Raw genomic sequence first — 19,535 nt, forward strand, 5'->3', positions numbered from 1 at the left:
TAGTTGTGCCAGGTCTTAGTTGCGGCAAGTGGGCTCCTTAGTTGCAGCACATGGGCTCCTTAGTTGTGGCACATGGGCTCCTTAGTTGTGGCATGCAAACTCCTAGTTGTGGCATGTATGTGGGATCTAGTTCCCTAACCAGGGACTGAACTCAGGCCCCCTGCGTTGGGAGTGCAGAGTCTTAACCACCGCACCACCAGGGAAGTCCCTAATCCATGTCAATTAAATTTAAAGCTCATTGAGGTCTTTAGGTGGGAGCGCCCCAGTCTTCAGCCTTCCAGATCCTAGCATTAACCTCTTCTGCCCCTGCGGGCCCAGGAAGGGTCTGTGCTGCCCTACCACATGACACTGGATCTAGAAGCTTCTAGCCTCTAGAAGCTTTGGCATAGTGTAGATTCCCCAAAGACCAAGGTGTTTCCCAAGGTGGGGACAAAGTCTCCACTAGTACACAGGAGCTGGCAAAAATTGCTCAAGGTTTCCCTTGAGGAGTTAAGGTTTCAAATGGGGTTCTGGAGATCTTTCCTAGAGAAGTTCAATGAATGACTTGGGCACCCAATCAGCATCAGAGCGTCAGGAGCCCCTGGGGTCTGGCTCTGTCCTATCAAGGTCAGTTGGGGAAGACTGAGTGTGTCACTGAGTAGACAAATCTTACAGCAAGCAGAACCTCTGTGATTCTTTTTATAGCAACAAAATAGGAAACAAAGTCAGTAAATTTAGGAAATAAACCAAAGAGATCGTGCTGACTCAGTGGAAATCTGACAGGAATTCCGACGCAGGTGATCACAATGCAGCACAGAAGGTGTTTCTCAGCCCAGAAATGGTCTTTTTTTTTTGGCCATGCCTGTGGCTTGTGGGATCTTAGTTCCCCAACCAGGGATCGAACCCAGGGCCCCGGCAGCAAAAGCACCGAGTCCTAACCATGGGACCACCAGGGAATTCTATTTACTTTCTTGACGATACTTCTTGGTGGAGAGAAAAATGGAAAGATTAGGATCTAGGAAAGTTTCCCTTCCTGAGAGCAAGATAATTAATCTAGGCCAAGAGTTCGCAGCCAGCAGACTGAATTCCTGATGTCCCAGTTACTATTGCTGTATAACCAGCCATCCCAAGGCTCAAAGGCATAAACCATTTTATTATACACAGAGATTCTGCAAGTCAGGAATTTAGACAGGACACAGCAGAGACAGCCAGTGTCTGCTCCACGATGTTCAGGACACGGCTAGGAAGACTCAAATGGTTGAGGGTAACTTGATGTCTGGGGGTTGGAATCATCAGGAAGCATCTTCACTCCTATGATGGAAGCCTGGGCTGGGATGGCTTGAAGGCTTGGCTCAGCCGGACCCGTCAATGGGAGGACCTGCACGTGGCCTCTGGGTGTAGCTGGGCTTCCTCACAGCATGGCAGCTTCAGGATGGTTGTGTTTCTTACATGGTAGCTGAAGGCTCCCAAAGCAAGTGTCCTGGGGACAAGGCAGAAGCTGCACTGCCTTCTACCACCTTGCCTTGAGTGTCATGTAATCACTCTTCTACCACTTTCTACTGGTCCAAGCACTCATAAGCCTGCCCAGATCCCAGGGGAAGGGGACCAAGCACCACCTTTTGATGAAAGGATAGTAAAAAATTTTACAGCCATTTTTCAAAACCACCACACTGAGGACTGTCTCTAAACCCTGTCCTCACCACCACTGAACACGAAGATGTCACCAACACCACTTGCCCAACCAAGTCTCCAGAGGAAGGGCAGGAAGCTCCTCAGGAAGACACTGGGAATATTTGGGCCAACCCCAAGGAAGTCCCCAGTAGTGGGGAGACGAGCCTAAGACGTTCCTTAACGCCAACTTGGCTGGATCTCATTAATATCTTACTGAAGTAATTTGTGCAACAAATATTTCCTAAGCACCTGGTTGGCTGTGTTGCAACAGGGTACGGGGCCTTAAGACAGCAACTCCAAGGCACTTAAGAGCTCACAGCTTGCAATCCACTTAGAGGAGGTGTGGGTGTAAGAAGCTCTAATAGCACAGAAGTTACAGCACCCAGGGCCACCGAGAACAGGGGCCTCTATACCGTGAACTTCCTGACGCTTCCCAGAAACTTCTGGGTTCTCTCTGCTGCTAATAATTTCACACACCACAGCCCCTGGTAAGAGGGGCTTCCTAAGGACAAGTGCTGCCTCAGACAGGCAGCACCAAGAATGAGGTCCCAGTCTCTCCCACGTGGTTAAGAACCAGAGGACAAAGACAGTGCTGCTGCCTTCTGTGGCGCCTTCTATACCCCCATCCCCACCCCTCCCCTCACTCCACTTCCCCATAACCAGTCCTGGGAGCCAGCGGTACTCAAAAGATAGCCGGAGGAACTATAGAAACAAAATTTAAAAAAAAAAAAAAGAACAACTAGATCAATAACCCAAATAGTAACATAAAGCAGCCAAGGGGCTTCCCTGGTGGCGCAGTGGTTGAGAGTCCGCCTGCCAATGCAGGGGACACAGGTTCAATCCCTGGTCCGGGAAGATCCCACAAGCTGCAGAGCAACTAAGCCCGTGCGCCACAACCACTGAGCCTGCGCTCTAGAGCCCGTGCTCTGCAATAAGAGAAGCCACCGCAACGAAGAATAACCCCTGCTCACTGCAACTAGAGAAAGCCTGTGCACAGCAATGAAGACCCAACGCGGCCATAAATAAATAAATAAATTTATATATATAAAAAAAAGAAAGAAGCAGCCAAGAAATGCAAAGACCTGGGGGTGGCAGGAGAATGGGACAAAATCTTTCACGGTCAGGGACCATGAGGGGCAGACAGCGGGAGTAGGAAAAGACACAGAGCAGTGAGTTCGAGAGACAGGAGACCCATCAGCCTCACCCTCAAAACCCCACAGGACCACACAGGCAGGCTCCTCCTCGCACAAGACCTTTTATTACAACAGCGCTCTGAGGGCTCGGCCCACTGCCCTGCCACAGTCCCTGGGAGCAAGACTGGTCTTCCCTGGAGGACAGGACACGAGCTTCGTTGGGCTCCTCTCTTGGTGATGCCCTCTCCGAGGCCAGGTGATGCACGGAAGGCCTTCCTCTCTGCGGACGCCTAGGGTCATACAGTCCACTTCAGGCACCTGCAAGGCAGAGGAAGCCCAGGATGAGCAGAGGGTCCAGGAGGCTATGGGGGGAGGAGGGGGAGGGTGTGGACCCGGGGGAGGCCCCTCTCACCTGGTCTCCTGGTGGGTGCCCAGGCAGCGCACAGTACAGTACCGGGCGCCGCAGCTGACACAGGTGTAGGGGGAGGGGAAGCCACAGACAGCACAGAAGGGGCGCTGGGGCCGGGATGGGGGTCCTGCACAGGCCGTCAGGTAGTTGGGGCCCTCAGCCACACTCAGGTTCTGCAGAGACAAGGGGGCTGGCCCTGTGACCCCTCTGTCCCCTTCCAGGAACACCTGCCGGGGCCAAGGATGTCTGCAGGTGCATCCCTGCCCTGTGGGGTCCTCCCCAGCCAGCTCCTCTCACCTGCTCCTCCAGCAAGGCCTGAAAGTTTTTTCGGAAGCGAAGTTTAAAATGATCACCTCGAGTTTTCTTCTTTTTCTTTCCTAGAGGTCAAGAGCAATGAGTTACTTGGCACGTGCCAAGGAAGACACTGGTTCTTTGCTTCACCATTCCGATCCCCCGTGTCCATTCATTGCCCAGGTGCCCACCTGGGTTCTAAGCCGGCCTCTCTCTACCACCCCTCCCTGCCCCCAACTTCTCCAAGCCAAGCCTTCCTCCATCTCCACCCTCCCTACATCTAGAGCTTTGTGTCCGAGCTCAAGGGATCTCAGAGCTCATCGGCTCCAGCTTCTTCATTCTATTGATACATACAGGAAAGGAAACTGAAGCACAGAAAGGGAGAGCAGCTGGCTCAAAGGAGCCAGAGGAGCTCCTGGATCACCCATCCCCCAGCCTGATGTCCTTACAAACCCTGACCGGGGCAGGCTCTTCCCTCCTCCTGCAGCCTTGTCTCCTGGCACCTGGCCCCCGCTTCCTCCTCCACCCGACTCACCAGTGTCTGCATCATCATCAAACTGAGGCAGCCGCTTGCCGAGCTGGGGGAGCCCTGCGTGGGGGTCATCCTGGAAGTTGTCATTCTCCAAGGCCTCGAGCTGCCTGTTGATGCGGCGTTGCCGGGCCGCCCGGTCCAGCACCCGCCGCTGTCCAGGGTCCTGGGAGCGAACTAGATGGGATGGGGCCAGAAGAGTTATGGGGTCAGAGAAGAGAGAAGCTGGGGCGGCCTTGGCTCTGGGCCGTGTGTGGAAGACTTCCAGGGGTTGGGGAGGCACAGCTCTCTGATCTCATCCTAGTCCCCCAGCCCTTGGCCCCTGTATCTTCTCCCAATATATCACCCACTCTGGCTGCTTCCTTCCCAGCTACCTAAGGCTGCCGTTTCAGTCACTCATGCCTGTTTTCTTTTTAAAAAAATATTTATTTATTTACTTATTTATTTATTCGCCTGCGCTGGGTCTTAGTTGCGGCACGCAGGATCTTCATTGTTGCATGTGGGACCTTTAGTTGTGGCATGCGGGATTCTTAGTTGCGGCATGTGAACTCTTAGTTAAGGCATGCAGCATCCAGTTCCCTGACCAGGGAATGAACCTGGGCGCGCTGAAATGGGAGCGTGAACTCTTAGCCACTGGACCACCAGGTAAGTCCCCATTCATGCCTGTTTTCTATCCTTTTGGCCCCAGCCTTTCCTCCCAATCCCAGACCCAGCCAATGAAATGCCTCCTGGAGACCTCTCACTGCTGGCCGAAATCACACAACCATGGTGACGGAGACCACAGTACACTCGGGGCTTCCAGGCTCCACTGGGACCTTGATGCACTCAGACTTCACACTCAGCAATCTCATTTCCCACCTAAAAGGAACTGAGCCACCATGGAGAGATGCTCAACCATCAGCCTACCCTCAATCATAACTGCATGGGTACCCCCGTCCCTCCATTCCAAGTGGATGCACCCCCAAGTCCCACTGCTGAACCCAAACCCTCTACCTCTAGCTCGAGTCCTCCCTGACTCTTGCATCTTCAACCCCTCCCACTCAACTGGTACTTTCCCCTCCATAGAAAAACCTGATCAACTCTCACATGTCTATCCAACTTCATACCTACTCTGCTTTGAGAGCGCAGTCCATGGTAAGTTTTATTTCCTTACCTCCCATCCACTCCTAACCAACCCCTGGCAAACCAACTTCCATTCAATGGGAACCACTCACACTCAGGACACCAGTGACCATCTAGGGCCAAATCCAGTGTGTTTGCTTGAGCTCTCCATAGCCTGAGACTGTGTCTATATGTCACATTTTAGTAATTCTTGCAATATTTCACACGTTTTCATTATTATTATCTTCGTTATGGTGATCTGTGACCAGTGATCTTTGATGTTACTATTGTAATTGTTTTCGGGCATCACAAATTGCGCCCATACAAGACGGCAAACTTGACTGATAAATGTGTGTGTGTTCTGACTGCTCTGGCAGTCGGCTGACCCAAGTCTCTCTCCCTGTCCTCGGGCTTCCCGATTCCCTGAGACCCAACAATATTGAAATCAGGCCAATTAATAACCTTACAGTGGCCTCTAAGTGTTCAAGTGAAAGGAAGAGCTACATGTCTCTCACTTTAAATCAAAAGCTAGAAATGATTATGCTTAGTGAGGAAGGCATGTCAGAAGCTGAGACAGGCCAAAAGCTAGGCCTCTTGCACCAAACAGCTAAGTTGTGAATGCAAAGGAAAAGTTCTTGAAGAAAATTAAAAGTGCTAGTTCAGTCAACACCTGAATGACAAGGAAGCAAAACAGCCTTACTGCTCATATGGAGAAAGATTTAGTGGTCTGGATAGAAGATCAAACCAGCCACAACATTCCCTTAATCCAAAGCCTAATACAGAGCAAGGCCCTAACTCTCTTCAATTCTACAAGGGCTGAGAGAGGTGAGGAAGCAGCAGAAACAAAGTGTGAAGCGAGCAGAGGTTGGTTCATGAGGTTTGAGGAAAGAAGCCAGGGACTTCCCGGGTGGCGGAGTGGTTAAGAATCCACCTGCCAATGCAGGGGACATGGGTTCGATCCCTGGTCCGGGAAGATCCCACATGCCGCGGAGCAACTAAGCTCGTGCGCTGCAACTACTGAGCTTGCGCTCTAGAGCCCACGAGCCACAACTACTGAGCCTGCGCGCTACAACTACTGAAGCCCGTGTGCCTAGAGCCCGTGCTCCGCAATAAGAGAAGCCACCTCAATGAGAAGCCCACGCACCGCGATGAAGAGTAGCCCCCACTCGCTGTAACCAGAGAAAGCCCGTGCGCAGCAACAAAGACCCAACGCAGCCAAAAATAAATAAATAAATACGTAAATTTATTTAAAAAAAAAATTTTTTTTTTTAAATAGGAAAGAAGCCGTCTCCATAACATAAAAGTGCAAGTTGAAGCAGCAAGTGCTGAGGTAGAGGGACTTCCCTGGCGTCCTGTGGCTAAGACTCCACACTCCCAATGCAGGGAGCCTGGGTTCGATCCCTGGGCAGGGAACTAGATCCCACATGCTGCAACTAAGAGTTCGCATGCCGCAATTAAAGACCCGGCACAGCCAAATAAATAAATAAATATATTTTTTTAAAGTGCTGTTGTAGAAGCTACAGTAAGTTATTCAGAAGCTCTAACTAAGGGAATTCCCTGGTGGTCCAGTGGTTAGGACTGTGCGCTTTCACTGCTGTGGGCCCGGGTTCGATCCCTGACTGAGGAACTAAGATCCCGCAAGCTGCGCAGCACAGCCAAAAAAAAAAAAAAAAAAATCAGAAGATCTACCTAAGATAATTAATGAAGGTGGCAACACTAAACAACAGACTTCCAATGTAGACAAAACTGCCTTCTATTAGAAGAAGCCATCCAGGACTTTCATAGCTAGAGAGGAGAAGTCAATGCCTGGCTTCAAAGCTTCAAAGGATAGGATGACTCTCTTGTTAGGGGCTAAAGCAGCTAGCTGGTAACTTTAAGTTGAAGCCAATGCTCACTTACCCTTCTGAACATCCTAGGGCCCTTAAGAATTAGGCTAGATCTATTCGCCTGTGCTCTATAAATGGAAAAACAAAGCCTGGATGGCAGCACATTTGTTTACAACACAGTTTACCGAATATCTGAAGTCCATTGTTGATACCTACTTCTCAGAAAAAAAAGATACTTTTCAAAATATTACTGCTCATGGACAATGCACTTGCTCACCCAAGAGCTCTAATGGAGATGTACAACAAGATCAATGTTGTTTTCACGCCTGCTAACACAATATCCATTCTGCAGCCCATGGGTTAAGGAGTAATTTTGACTTTCAAGTCTTATTATCTAAGAAATATATTTCATAAGGCTATAGCTGCCATAGATAATGATTCCTCTGATGGAGCTGGGCAGAGTCAATTGAAAACCTTCTGGAAAGGATTCACCATTCCAGATGACATGAAGAACATTTGTGATTCATGGGAAGAGGTCAAAATGTCAACATTAACAGGAGTTTGGAAGAAGTTGATTCCGACCCTCATGGATGACTTTGAGGGATTCAAGACTTCAGCGGAAGTAACTGCAGATGTGGTGGAAACAGCAAGAGAACTATAATTAGAAGGGGAGCCTGAAGATGGGACTGAATTGCTGAAATCTCATGAGAAAACTCATGGATGAGGAGTTGCTTCTTCTGGATGAGCCAAGAAAGTGGTTTCTTTTTTTTTTTTTTTTTTTTGCGGTACGCGGGCCTCTCACCGCTGCGGCCTCTCCCGCTGCAGAGCACAGGCTCCAGACACGCAGGCTCAGCGGCCATGACTCACGGGCCTAGCCGCTCCGCGGACTAGGGGCACGAACCCATGTCCCCTGCATCGGCAGGCGGACTCTCAACCACTGCACCACCAGGGAAGCCCAAGAAAGATAAGATTAGATTTTATCTTGAGATAAAATCTACTCGTGGTGAAGATGTGTGAGGATTGTTGAAACAACAACAAATGATTCACAGTATCACATAACAGGGAATTCCCTGGCAGTCCAGGGGTTAGGACTATGAGCTCCCATTGCAGTGGGCCAGGGTTCAATCCCTAGCTGAGGAACTAAGATTCTGCAAGCTGTGTGGGGACAGAAGGAAGGAAGGAAGGGAGGGAGGGAGGGAGGAGAAAGAAAGGGAAAGGAAAGGAAAGGAAAAAACAAAGACTTTAAAAAAATAGAATATTATATAACTTACTTGATAAAGCAGTGACAGGCTGAGAGGATTGATTCCAATTTTGAACGAAGTTCTACTCTGGGTAAAACGCTATCAAACAGCATTGCAGGCTACAGAGAAAACCTTCACGAAAGGAAGAGTCAATCAATGTGGCAAACGTCACTGCTGTCTTACTTTAAGCGACTGCCACGGCCACCCCAGCCTTCAGTAACCGTCACCCTGATCAGTCAGCAGCCATCCACACTGAGGCAAGACCCTCCATCAGCAAAAGAAGTTACAACGCGCTGAAGTCTCACACGATGGCTAGCATTTCCTAGCAATAAAGTACTTTTAAATTAAGGCATGTACATTTTTAAAAGACATAATGCTATTGCACACTTAACTGACTATAACGCAAAAATAAAAAAGATTTCTTTTGGCCGCGCCGAGCAGCATGTGGAATCTTAGTTCCCCGACCAGGGACTGAACCCGTGCCCCCTGCAGTGGAAGCGTGGAGTCTTAACCGCCGGATAGCCAGGGAAGTCCCTAAACATAATTTTTATATGCACTGGGAAATAAAAAAATTTATGTGACTCACTTTATTGCGATATTTGCTTTATTGCAGTGGTTTAGAACCAAACCTGCATATCTCTGAGATCTGCCTGTACTAAGCTCTTTGCATAAATGGAATTCTTTAATCTTTACGTCAACCTTATGAAATAGGTATCATTATCATCCCCAGTTTACTGGAGTTCAGAGGTTAAGAAACCTGTCCAAAGTTTACACAGCTATTAATAAGCACCTAGGTCAGAATTCAAACCCAGAACTGCCCAGCATCAAAAAAGATCCTCTTCAGCGCTGTACTATACTGCCTCCCTTCCAAGTACCAGGCGGTTCTGGGAATACAACCAGAGCTTACAGTCAGGTGGGGAATATAAATGATCAAATAAACAAGCACAGTACAGGATAGTACATGCTAGGACAGGGAAGTACAAAGTACTACAAAGCACATGACAGAAACACATAACCGGGGCTTGGGGTAGTCAGTCAGGAAGATTTTCCAGAGGAAAGAATAGAAGTTAGCCTGATTGGGATGGGGGTGGGGTGTCTTAGGCCTTGGTACCAGCATGAGGGAAGGCCTGGATGAAAGACTGCAGTGCCTTCAATAAATTTTTTAAAGTTCTGTATGGCTGGTACATAAAGTATGTGTGTGTGGGGGGGGATGGGGATATGAAGTTAGGCAGACCATTAAGAATCTTACCTTTAAGTATCTAAAGGAATTTGGCTTTGGGACTTCCCTGGTGGTCCACTGGATAAGACTCCGAGCTCCCAATGCAGGGAGCCCGCGTTCGATCCCTGGTCAGGGAACTAGATCCCACATGCATGCTGCAACTAAGAGTTCACATGCCACAACTAAGGGGCCCGCCTGCTGCAACTAAGACCCAGCGCAACCAAATAAATTAAAACATTAAAAAAATAATAAAATAAAGGAATTTGGATTTGGGGATTTTATGGTGAGGGTGATGGAGATCCAGTGAGGGGTTTAAAGATGACATGACTGTATTTATTACAAGTCAATCTGGCAGAGTGTTCTGACCCTCATCTCTTTTTATCTGGATTCCTCAACAGCTTCCTAACTGGCCTTCCAATCTCTGAACCTGCACTACACAATAGAGCAGCCACTAGTCACATGAGGCTACTGAAATTTACATGTAGATTAATTAAGATGTAATTAATTGGGCTTCCCTGGTGGCACAGCGGTTGAGAGTCCGCCTGCCAATGCAGGGGATACGGGTTCGTGCCCGGACCCGTGAGCCATGGTCGCTGGGCCTGCGCGTCCGGAGCCTGTGCTCCGCAATGGGAGAGGCCACAGCAGTGAGAGGCCCGCGTACCACAAAAAAAAAAAAAAAAAAGATGTAATTAATTAAGATACATAAAATTTTAAATTGTTTCTCAATCTTGCCACATTTCAAGCACTCAATAGCCACATGTGGCTACTGGCTGCCATACTGAATAGTGCTGATTAAGAACATTCCCATCATCCCAGAAATTTCTATTGGACGACGCAGCTCTAGTCGCTCCAATCCATCCTCCGCATTGAAGCTGAACTCCCTTTCTAAGAGATAAATTTGTCTGGGTCACTCCCCTGCCTTAAAAGACCTTGATGGCTCTCCACCGCCCTCTCCAGAGAGTTCAAACTCTTCAGCAGTGTATACAGTGCCTTTCAAGGGTACCTTTTCCTAGCCTTCCAGCCTCTCTCCTCTGCAAGCCCCAGAACTGTGAACTTGGCTTCCTAAGCGATTTGCTTTTTCTTGCTCTCCTACCTTGGCAGGTGCGGTTCCCGCTGCAGGGAAGGAGTCCCCACGCACCTGCACTGAGCGAAATTGTGACTTTCAGGACTCAATCCAAGCGTTTTCCTTCCCTCCAGTCCCCTCCTTCCCAGAAGCTGGGTTGGATGCCACTCCTCCCCAAGCCCAGGCACCCTGCATCCCTCTACCATAGCACGTATCACTCTGAAAGGCAGTGGTAAGTCTGCGCGTCTGCCCAGCTCCCGGAAAGCCAGTTCTTGGATGCTAAGGATCTTTTTTTCTTTCTCCATCCCCAGGGCCCGGCTTGCAGCAGGCATGAATATAACGTGAACGGATGGTTTGGGGGTCTGCCCCGACGTCAGGACCCGAGGTCCTGGGTAGGAATTTAAGACTAATAACTGGTTGAGGGAATCCTAGGCCAGGTTCGATTTTAGAGGAGGCTAGGGGGCCAACAGCCAGGGGCTCACATACCCGAAGTTTTCTTCTCCACCATTTTCACAACACAGCCGCCAGCTGAGCCTACTGCGCACGCGTTCTAAATCACGCGCTGTGGTTGGGTCATCACGACTTCCTGTGGCGCGTGCCCCTACGCGTGCGCAGTGTAATCCACCGCTTTGACTACGTAATGTTTCCTTAGAGACCAGAAAGCTTTCCGCCATATTTTATACGGGCAAAACTACTTCCGACCTCGGTGTAGTTGTGTATTTTGCGGGACCCTCGAAATGGGTCATGTTAAAGAGATGTTGCCAGTGATCTTTCAAGAAACGTCATTTTCCTTGGGTCTGTCTGAAGATACAGTCATCACAAAGGCATCCCATGGAGCTTCTCCCCTGGGCAGTGAAGATGATGGGCCGGAGTACCAAAGAACTTGGCTTCAGTGGGCAATCCCAGAGGTCCCCGGTGACCCTCTGCCTAAACCTCAACCCCCAGATCCCTTGGGGCCGCAGACTCCTCGGCCTTCTCCCTCCCTGCCGTCAAACCCGCTCCGCGCGTCCCCACCGCCTCTTTCTGGGTCTTCCGCCCGGCTGCTCGAGGCAGGGTTGTGGCAAAGACCCGCCTCCGCATTCCGCCGGACCCGCAAGGGGTCACTTCCCCTCTCCGCGTTACACTTTCCTGAAGTGTTAGGCGCTGTGGGCCGGGCTGGCTCTAAAAGTCCTCGGCTCGGGATCGCCAGCCCTAGTCCCCGCCCCTACCCCGCCTCCGGGCTGGGCGCCCCCTCCCGATCGTTCAGTTCTGCCCACCGCCCGGGACAATCCTCGCCTTGTCTAAGGCCCGGCATCTCGAGTTTTCTGTAACCTCCGGGTACGCTTTTTTTTTCCCCAGGGCGGAGCCCCAAGCCGGCTTCTCCTAGCTGCGGGCCGCACAGCAGCCCCCATCCTTTTTCCCAGAGCCTCTCTCCGGAGTTGGGGTCCAGGCGCACAGCCAGAGCCCGGTGCGGGCCTGGGTGCCCCTCGGCCAGCTCCCCGTCATGGCCTCGGGCCCGGGACTCCGGCTCCTGCTGCTACTGCTGCTACTGCTGTCGCCGCCTCCTGAGGCCTCGGCTTCAAATCGTCCCCGGGGCAGCGACCCTGTCAACCCAGGTGAGAACCCGGGGAGGGGCGAGTGGCGCCAGGCTGACCCCGGAGAGAGGGTCGAGGCGGGCCTCTCCCACGCCCAGCAGGCTCTCTAGGGCCGAATCACACGGCCCCTCGCCCACTCCTCGCTCTGAACTGTTTCCACCCTCCCCATGGGAACTGATCCTGAGTTTCTGGGTGTTACTCCCATCCCGCTTTCACTGGGGTCAAGTTTCCCTGGGTTGGAAGAGTTTAAGAGGGAATGCGGAAAAGAGGGGAGGAACTGGAAAAGAGTCAGAGGGAGGGGAAGGGGGCCTGCGGTGAGTGGAGCGCGCCGGGCAGCGAGCTGGGCGAGTGGGTCCTGAGTGTCAATTCCTGGCTGGTGACAGAGAAGCTGCTGGTGATCACCGTGGCCACAGGCGAGACAGAAGGATACCGGCGTTTCCTGCGGTCAGCGGAGTTTTTCAACTACACTGTGCGGGTGAGGAGAGGAACACACTCATGGCCTCTAGAAGGGGTGCGGGTGGGGTCTAGCCTAGGAGTGGGCTGAGGGCTGGATGCCTGGGACCCCACGGTGAGCCTGGTCAGGGCGGTGGGACCGCCTGGCCGCCTGAGCCCCTCCCTGGCATTCTGGGTCTCCTCCACAGACCCTGGGCCTGGGACAGGAGTGGCGAGGGGGCGATGTAGCCCGAACGGTTGGTGGAGGACAGAAGGTCAGGTGGCTGAAGAAGGAAATGGAGAAATATGCAGACAGGGGGGATATGGTCATCATGTTTGTGGACAGGTAAAGGGGCTGGGGCTGGGGAGAAAGAAGAGGGGTGGACAGAAAGAGGGGGTGAGGAGACTGAGGTTCCTAGTGGCTGTCCTGCTCATCCTCCCCTTCCTCCCCCAGCTACGATGTCATTCTGGCTGGCAGCCCCTCGGAGCTGCTGAAGAAGTTTGTCCAGAGTGGCAGCCGCCTGCTCTTCTCTGCAGAGGCCTTCTGCTGGCCCGAGTGGGGGCTGGCGGAGCAGTACCCTGAGGTGGGCACGGGGAAGCGCTTCCTCAACTCTGGTGGTGAGTGGCAGAGTGTCCAAAAGTGGTGGGGCATGGAGTGTTCCAGGTGCCTGAGGGCTGGAGAGGGAGTGGGGACAGGTCCTGGGACCCTGGGAATCTTGGAGTCAGCACCTCCCCTCCCCCCACCCAGGATTCATTGGCTTCGCCCCCGCTATCCACCAAATCGTCCGCCAGTGGAAGTACAAAGATGACGATGACGATCAGCTGTTCTACACTCGGCTCTACCTGGACCCAGGACTGAGGGTAGGGAGGGGCAGAAGAGGGGGCCCGACTTGAAGCTCTGGAGGTGGCAGGCCTCTCAGGCTGAATGGGAGGGAAGGGGTAAAGAGGCTTCTTGAAAGACGTAAAGAGAAAAGAGTGGGAAATGGTGTCCCACCGCCTCTTTAATTACCTGCCCCATCTCATCCCATCCAGGAGAAACTCAGCCTTAATCTGGATCATAAATCGCAGATCTTTCAGAACCTCAACGGGGCTTTAGGTGAGGAAGAGGCAATCCGAAGGGGTGATGGGAGGCTGCTGGGGGTCCTGAATGTGGGAGAGGCTCCTGGTAGAACTGGGGTGATCTTCAACTCACCTCGATGTTAACTTCATCAAACGTCCGAATGGCTGATAGAGTTAGTTGCGCTGTGCTAATAGTAACAGAAGCAGCAGTGGTCGTACCTAATGTCTGTTTGACATACTACGTGGCAGGGCTCTGGGCCAGGGCTTTACTTCTGTAATTTCATTTAACACAACAATTCTACAAAGGGCAGTTCTGTGGTTATCCACCTGTTACAGATGGGGAAACTGCCTCTTTGAGGGGCCAGTGACTTGCCCAGGTCACACAGGTAGTAAGTGGTGGGGTGCCCCAGGGTGACAGCAGCCTGGTCAGTGCCCTCAGAGAGAAGGTATCCCATCCCCGCCCCACGGGTCACAGTCCTTCATCCTCTAGAGAAGCTGGGCAGCCCCCGCCCCCCCATATTTAGAAGCACATGCTGTTTGGCAGCTTTGGGGGAAAGGGAGTCTGAAGCCTGGCCTTTCTTCCCCAGATGAGGTGGTCTTAAAGTTTGGTCGGAATCGCGTGCGTATCCGGAACGTGGCCTATGACACACTTCCTGTTGTGGTCCATGGGAACGGCCCCACTAAGGTGCCCAGGTTGCTTATACCCTCAGCCCCAGCCCCAGTCAGTCCTGCCCGCACAGCCCCAGCCCCCAGGTTCCTCCAGCCCTTCCAGGTAGTGAGTCCTCCCCAACCCCAGAAGCACAGGTGCTGGGAGGGTTTCTCAGTGGCCACCGCTCCCCATCCTGCCCTGCCCCCTCCCTGTCTGCCCACCTCCCTCACCTCTGGCCCTGGACTCGTCAGCCTCAGCCTCTCACCGTCTCTCCCAACAGCTGCAGCTGAATTACCTGGGAAACTACGTCCCCAACGGCTGGACTCCTGAGGGAGGCTGTGGGTTCTGTGACCAGGACCGGAGGCCACTCCCGGGGGGGCAGGTGAGGAGGGGGTGCCAGCGTGGGTGGGAGAGCGCTTGGAAGCAGGAGGTGCAGGGAGGGCATTCCAGGCAGCAGTGGGTGGGGGCAAAGCCCCTGGATACCCGCAAACCTGCCAGGGTTGTGGAGGACAGACTGGCGGGCTTTCCTCTGAGCCCCATCACGTTGTATCTTCCAGACTCCCCCCCGGGTGCTTCTGGCAGTGTTTGTGGAACAACCTACCCCATTCCTGCCCCGCTTCCTCCAGCGGCTGCTGCTCCTGGACTATCCATCCGACAGGGTCACCCTCTTCCTGCACAACAACGTGAGACACCCCGACTGACAGCCTCTCCCTCCCAAGGGACCCCGCCCCTGCCCTCATCAGAACTCCCACTCCCTATATCCCAGACTCCTTCCTGCACCCTTTCTGCTCACCTCCTTCCCCGCTCCTGTCCCTCAGGCACCATCTTTTCTGCCCTCTCGGTCTCCCCATCTCCCCCTTCTCCCCCCGCCATCTCCAGGAGGTGTACCACGAGCCCCACATTGCTGACTCCTGGCCCCAGCTGCAGGACCACTTCTCAGCTGTGAAGCTGGTGGGGCCCGAGGAGGGCCTGACGCCAGGCGAGGCCAGGGACATGGCCATGTGAGTGAGCCTCGGGCGGGCGTTGGGGGGGACGGGGGTGAAAGCAGGGGGGGAGGGGCTGCCACCCGCTGCAAGCCCCCTTCCCTCTCCATTCCCCATCCAGCCTCTCCTCGGCCTCCACAGTGGCGCACTTCCAGCCACTACGTGTGCTGTCCCTCCCTTGCCCCGCACAGATGGAAGAATCTGGGGGTCCTGGGGGAGGAGGCACAGAGGCCTCAGCCTCCCCCTTTCCCGCCCTCCCCCTCCCCCCCAGTCTTTTTCTCCCTCCTGTCCTCTTGCTGATGCTTCTACCCACTTTCCTCCTCTTCTCCTCAGCGGGTAGGGGGAGTTCCACCCTCTCTACAGTTCCCTCTCCCCCCCACCTGCTCCGGTTTCAGCTCATCTGTCTGTTGGTCTGTCACCTCCAGGGACATTTGTCGGCAGGACCCCAAGTGTGAATTCTACTTCAGCCTGGACGCAGACGCGGTCATCAGCAACCCGCAGACCCTGCGCATCCTCATTGAAGAGAACAGGTCACTCACCTGGTTCAGCCAGAGGGCCCCCAGATAGTCCCCAGGGAACCCCCCACTCCTCCCCTGGGCGTGGGGCACAACTCCGCCCGGCCCTCACCTCTGCTCGTCCACAGGAAGGTGATAGCGCCCATGCTGTCCCGCCACGGGAAGCTGTGGTCCAATTTCTGGGGAGCCCTGAGCCCCGATGAGTACTACGCGCGCTCCGAGGATTACGTAGAGCTGGTGCAGCGGAAGCGAGTGTGAGTCCTGAAGCCCCTCCCCTCCCCGGCCTGGGCCCTCGGAGACCCCTGCATCCTGCCGCATAGCCCCAGTCTCGGGGGTCCAGGGGGGGCTGTGGGCAGGGACTGACCGTGCAGGGGGCACGAGAGGCTTGGCGGGGGAAGCCAGCGGGACCTAGCAGCTCACAGCCCTCGAGGGAAGGGGCCCCTGGGAGGAACAGGGCAGGACTGTGGAGCTCGCCCACCTAGCTGACCGGTGTGGGTGCCTCCAGGGGCGTGTGGAACGTGCCCTACATATCCCAGGCCTATGTGATCCGCGGGGAGACCCTGAGGACGGAGCTGCCCCAGAGGGAGGTGTTCTCGGGCAGTGACACTGACCCAGACATGGCCTTCTGCAAGAGCCTGCGGGATAAGGTGAGTGGGCCTGGGGCTCGAGGCGGGGCAAGGCCCTTGCTCCCTGTCACCCTTCTCACACCCGCCCCCCACGCCAGGGCGTCTTTCTCCACCTCAGCAATCAGCACGAGTTTGGGCGCCTCCTGGCCACTTCCCGGTATGACACGGACCACCTGCACCCTGACCTCTGGCAGATCTTCGATAACCCCCTGGTGAGTAGGCGGCCCTGCGCTCAGAAGGCAGTTTCCCTTCCTTCGCTAAAGGAGGATGCCCCAGACCTACCGCACGCCTGTGCGCGCTGTGCAGGCTCTCCTGGTGCCTGGGGAGGGGGCTTCCCGGGTGGGAGCAGATGGAATGAAGAGGGCCCGGGTCAAGGTGCACCTCCCCCCATCCCCCAGGACTGGAAGGAGCAGTACATTCACGAGAACTACAGCCGGGCCCTGGAAGGGGAGGGACTCGTGGAACAGGTGAGCCCCGCTCAGGACCCCGAGCCATCGCATGGCCACCACCCCCTGGGTCCACCCCCTGGGTCCACTGCCTGGATTAGTGGTGCCTCAGGGTTTTCTGCTCAGGCATTGAGGGCAAAGGCGGAGCAGACAGGCCTGCAGCCCCCATCCTGGCATTGATCAGGGTGGTCCTCTCTTGTCTGTTGGGTATATTGGTGTATGGGTGAAATGATACTTTTTAAGATGAGTTTGAAATCCACTCTCCTAGAACCCGGGGCTCCGGGACCCCCGTGCCATTTGCGCCACGTTTTCAGCGCTGCTCCCACCTTCTCTGGCCCAGCGCCTCCTGGCCCGTCCCCACGCTCAGATCCCCATTCCTGCAGATTCTCTCATCTCCTGGCTTCCCTTTCTGCTCCCTGCTTTCTCTCCCTTCCTTTGGCTGCCTGTCCGCTCCCCGAGCATGACGCGGCCCTGCTGTTCTCGCCCTGTCCCGCCCGTCCGCAGCCCTGCCCGGACGTGTACTGGTTCCCTCTGCTGTCTGAGCAAATGTGCGATGAGCTGGTGGAAGAAACGGAGCATTACGGCCAGTGGTCAGGAGGCCGGCATGAGGTGAGGGGCTGGGGCAGGGGGGAGGGGGGCCCCAGGAGGAGGGAGGTGAAACTTCCCTGATTGAGGAAAAATGGAATCCAGAGAGTGGGAGCAAAGAGGGGTCCCCAAGGGGGAGGGGCCCACAGGAGGCACAGCTGTATTCATTCACTCATCCATTCGTTCAAGTAACATTTACGGGGTGGGTCCTAGACGCCAGCCCCTGACCTGGGCGGTGCAGGTCGAGCTCTGCCCTCCTGGGTCTCACCTGCTGTCAGCAGCAGCAGCAACCCAGCTTCTAAAGGCTGTGATGGGCAGCCCGGGTGCTGCAGGAGTCTCAGGAGGGACCCTTGACCCAGACGTGGGGGGACCAAGGGGCTTCACAGAAGAGGTGACATCTTAGCTGACACTTAGAGGACAGGAGGAGTGAGTCAAGCTAAGAAGTGGTCGAGACTTCCAGACGGAGGGAATACAGGCTTTAAGGCCTGGGAGCAAGAGGAGGGGGAGGCTGGCACTGCCCTGTCGGCTCAGTGCCCGCTGCCCACAGGACTCAAGGCTGGCTGGAGGCTACGAGAACGTGCCCACCGTGGACATCCACATGAAGCAGGTGGGCTATGAGGACCAGTGGCTGCAGCTGCTGAGGACGTACGTGGGGCCCATGACCGAGAGCCTGTTCCCCGGCTACCACACCAAGGTGGGCTGCTGCACTCGCCACCCCTGCACCTCCACCTTCCCACACCCCGTCCGGTTGGACGTCTCCACATGATGCCTTTTTGGCCCCCGTGGTGTTTGGGGCCCCATAAAACGAGATCCTACAGGGGGGCAGCCCTGGGGGAGGCAGCCCGCAGGTACCAGTGAGAACCCCTCCCCTCCCCCGGACCTGATGGCCATCCCTCCAGCCTCTCCTCCCGTGTCCCTGTCACAGACCCGGGCGGTGATGAACTTCGTGGTCCGCTACCGGCCAGATGAGCAGCCGTCTCTGCGGCCACATCACGACTCGTCCACCTTCACCCTCAACGTCGCCCTCAACCACAAGGGCCTGGATTACGAGGTGAGTCCCTACTGCCCTCCACTTCGGGGCGCCCCCAGGGCCCCTCCCCACACGCAGGACCCTGTGTCCCGCCCCCTCACCATCCCTGCACACACCCCTCGTCACCTCCCGCCCCCTTGTCTGCCTTCTCTGTATTTCTCAGTGACTTCGTGGGTATCCTCTGGACCCCTTCCAGGCTGGCAGCCTCACCCTTTCTCCTGGGTCTCCCATCTGCTGGTGCCCAAACCTCCTGTGTCCTCCCTCCCTGATTCCCCCGGTCGGGCTCTCCCCGCTCTGGCAGCCCGCCGCCCAGTCCCCGCTTCCGCTCACTCTGCACTCCTGCCCCTTCTCGTCTTCCCAGGGAGGTGGCTGCCGCTTCCTGCGCTACGACTGCGTGGTGTCGTCCCCCCGGAAGGGCTGGGGGCTCCTGCACCCTGGCCGCCTCACCCACTACCACGAGGGGCTGCCCACCACTCGAGGCACTCGCTACATCATGGTGTCCTTTGTGGACCCCTGACGCTCCACCACTCTGCCCAAGCTTCCCTGCCATTGTGCCTTCCTGTGCCCCCCTCCTCCTCGGAGGGGGTCTGTCCGGCTCCTCGCCTCCTGGGTGTATGTTCCGTGTGCCTGGGACTGAATGTGTCACCTCGCTCCCCGCCACGCGGCCCTCAGGAAGCTCAGGGAGCCCCCTGGCTCCACCCCTCAGCCCCCAAGAGTTCCCAGGGAGAGGGCTTCTGGGTGTTCACCATGTGATAAATTATTGTTTTTCAGTCTCCCTCTCAATAAAAGAGGATTTGTAATTCTTGAGTCCATTTATTCTTTCATCTACCTGTGGACCCCGTATCCCTCCCGCCACCCAGTGTAGAGGGGAGACCCGGGATCTTCCAGAGGAAATGAACAGAGAAGAAGAAAAGGCAGAAACATGATTTTAGAGCAGAGCGGGAGCCTGGAAGCTTCCCTGGCTCCCATGTCTAACTCCCTGTCATTGCCAGAGCTGGGGGAGGACGTGAGGAGGGCCAGACCGAAAGAAGGACTTCCCTTGTTGGGCTGAGGTGAGAACCCCCCATCCCCACCCCTGCAAAGCCCCCAAGCTCTCCTCCCTGATTCTCTCCTCACCTGATGGCATCTTCTCCAGTGCATAACGTGTGGGGTGGCACAGCCCTAAGCTAAGCTC

General features: G+C 54.8%; 2 protein-coding genes across 3 annotated transcripts; one reads left to right on the top strand and one right to left on the bottom strand.

Annotated features, from left to right (window-relative positions):
* Window positions 1–2,691: 2,691 nt before the first annotated feature.
* On the bottom strand, window positions 2,692–11,100 carry ZNHIT1 (zinc finger HIT-type containing 1). Of its 2 annotated transcripts, none has more exons than XM_060032315.1 (5): window positions 7,742–7,814; window positions 4,019–4,189; window positions 3,490–3,569; window positions 3,196–3,365; window positions 2,692–3,101 (listed from the first exon to the last, which is right to left on the bottom strand). In XM_060032315.1, the coding sequence occupies exons 1-5, from the start codon at window positions 7,797–7,799 to the stop codon at window positions 3,080–3,082; spliced, it is 501 nt and encodes a 166-aa protein (XP_059888298.1). In that variant the 5' UTR covers window positions 7,800–7,814; the 3' UTR covers window positions 2,692–3,079. The 2 variants fall into 2 exon arrangements, with proteins under 2 accessions (XP_059888298.1, XP_059888299.1); XM_060032316.2 differs by lacking the exon at window positions 7,742–7,814 and adding an exon at window positions 10,949–11,100 and having other exon boundaries at window positions 2,694–3,101.
* A 672-nt stretch (window positions 11,101–11,772) lies between these two features.
* Window positions 11,773–19,161, top strand: PLOD3 (procollagen-lysine,2-oxoglutarate 5-dioxygenase 3). Its single transcript, XM_060032307.2, has 19 exons — window positions 11,773–12,057; window positions 12,420–12,511; window positions 12,678–12,814; window positions 12,923–13,086; window positions 13,217–13,329; window positions 13,501–13,564; window positions 14,115–14,212; window positions 14,457–14,558; window positions 14,734–14,859; window positions 15,056–15,177; window positions 15,585–15,689; window positions 15,803–15,928; window positions 16,180–16,321; window positions 16,399–16,512; window positions 16,699–16,767; window positions 17,251–17,355; window positions 17,879–18,025; window positions 18,257–18,382; window positions 18,723–19,161. The coding sequence occupies exons 1-19, from the start codon at window positions 11,946–11,948 to the stop codon at window positions 18,876–18,878; spliced, it is 2,220 nt and encodes a 739-aa protein (XP_059888290.1). The 5' UTR covers window positions 11,773–11,945; the 3' UTR covers window positions 18,879–19,161.
* The last annotated feature ends 374 nt before the right edge of the window (window positions 19,162–19,535 follow it).

The sequence above is a fragment of the Delphinus delphis genome, chromosome 15 (genome assembly GCF_949987515.2).
Source record: "Delphinus delphis chromosome 15, mDelDel1.2, whole genome shotgun sequence".
Lineage (NCBI taxonomy): Eukaryota > Metazoa > Chordata > Mammalia > Artiodactyla > Delphinidae > Delphinus > Delphinus delphis.

Excerpts from the sequence above, each read along its gene's own strand:
- ZNHIT1 (XM_060032315.1), bottom strand. The coding sequence starts at position 7,799 with ATGGCCGCTGAGCCTGCGTGTCTGGAGCCTGTGCTCTGCAGCGGGAGA. Across the intron at positions 4,190-7,741 it reads CAGCGGGAGAGGCCGCAGCG|TTCGCTCCCAGGACCCTGGA; the intron begins GTGAGAGGCCCG and ends CATCCCATCTAG. Across the intron at positions 3,102-3,195 it reads GGCACCCACCAGGAGACCAG|GTGCCTGAAGTGGACTGTAT; the intron begins GTGAGAGGGGCC and ends TCTGCCTTGCAG.
- PLOD3 (XM_060032307.2), top strand. The coding sequence starts at position 11,946 with ATGGCCTCGGGCCCGGGACTCCGGCTCCTGCTGCTACTGCTGCTACTG. Across the intron at positions 14,559-14,733 it reads GGCCACTCCCGGGGGGGCAG|ACTCCCCCCCGGGTGCTTCT; the intron begins GTGAGGAGGGGG and ends TGTATCTTCCAG. Across the intron at positions 16,768-17,250 it reads GGGAGGGACTCGTGGAACAG|CCCTGCCCGGACGTGTACTG; the intron begins GTGAGCCCCGCT and ends GCCCGTCCGCAG.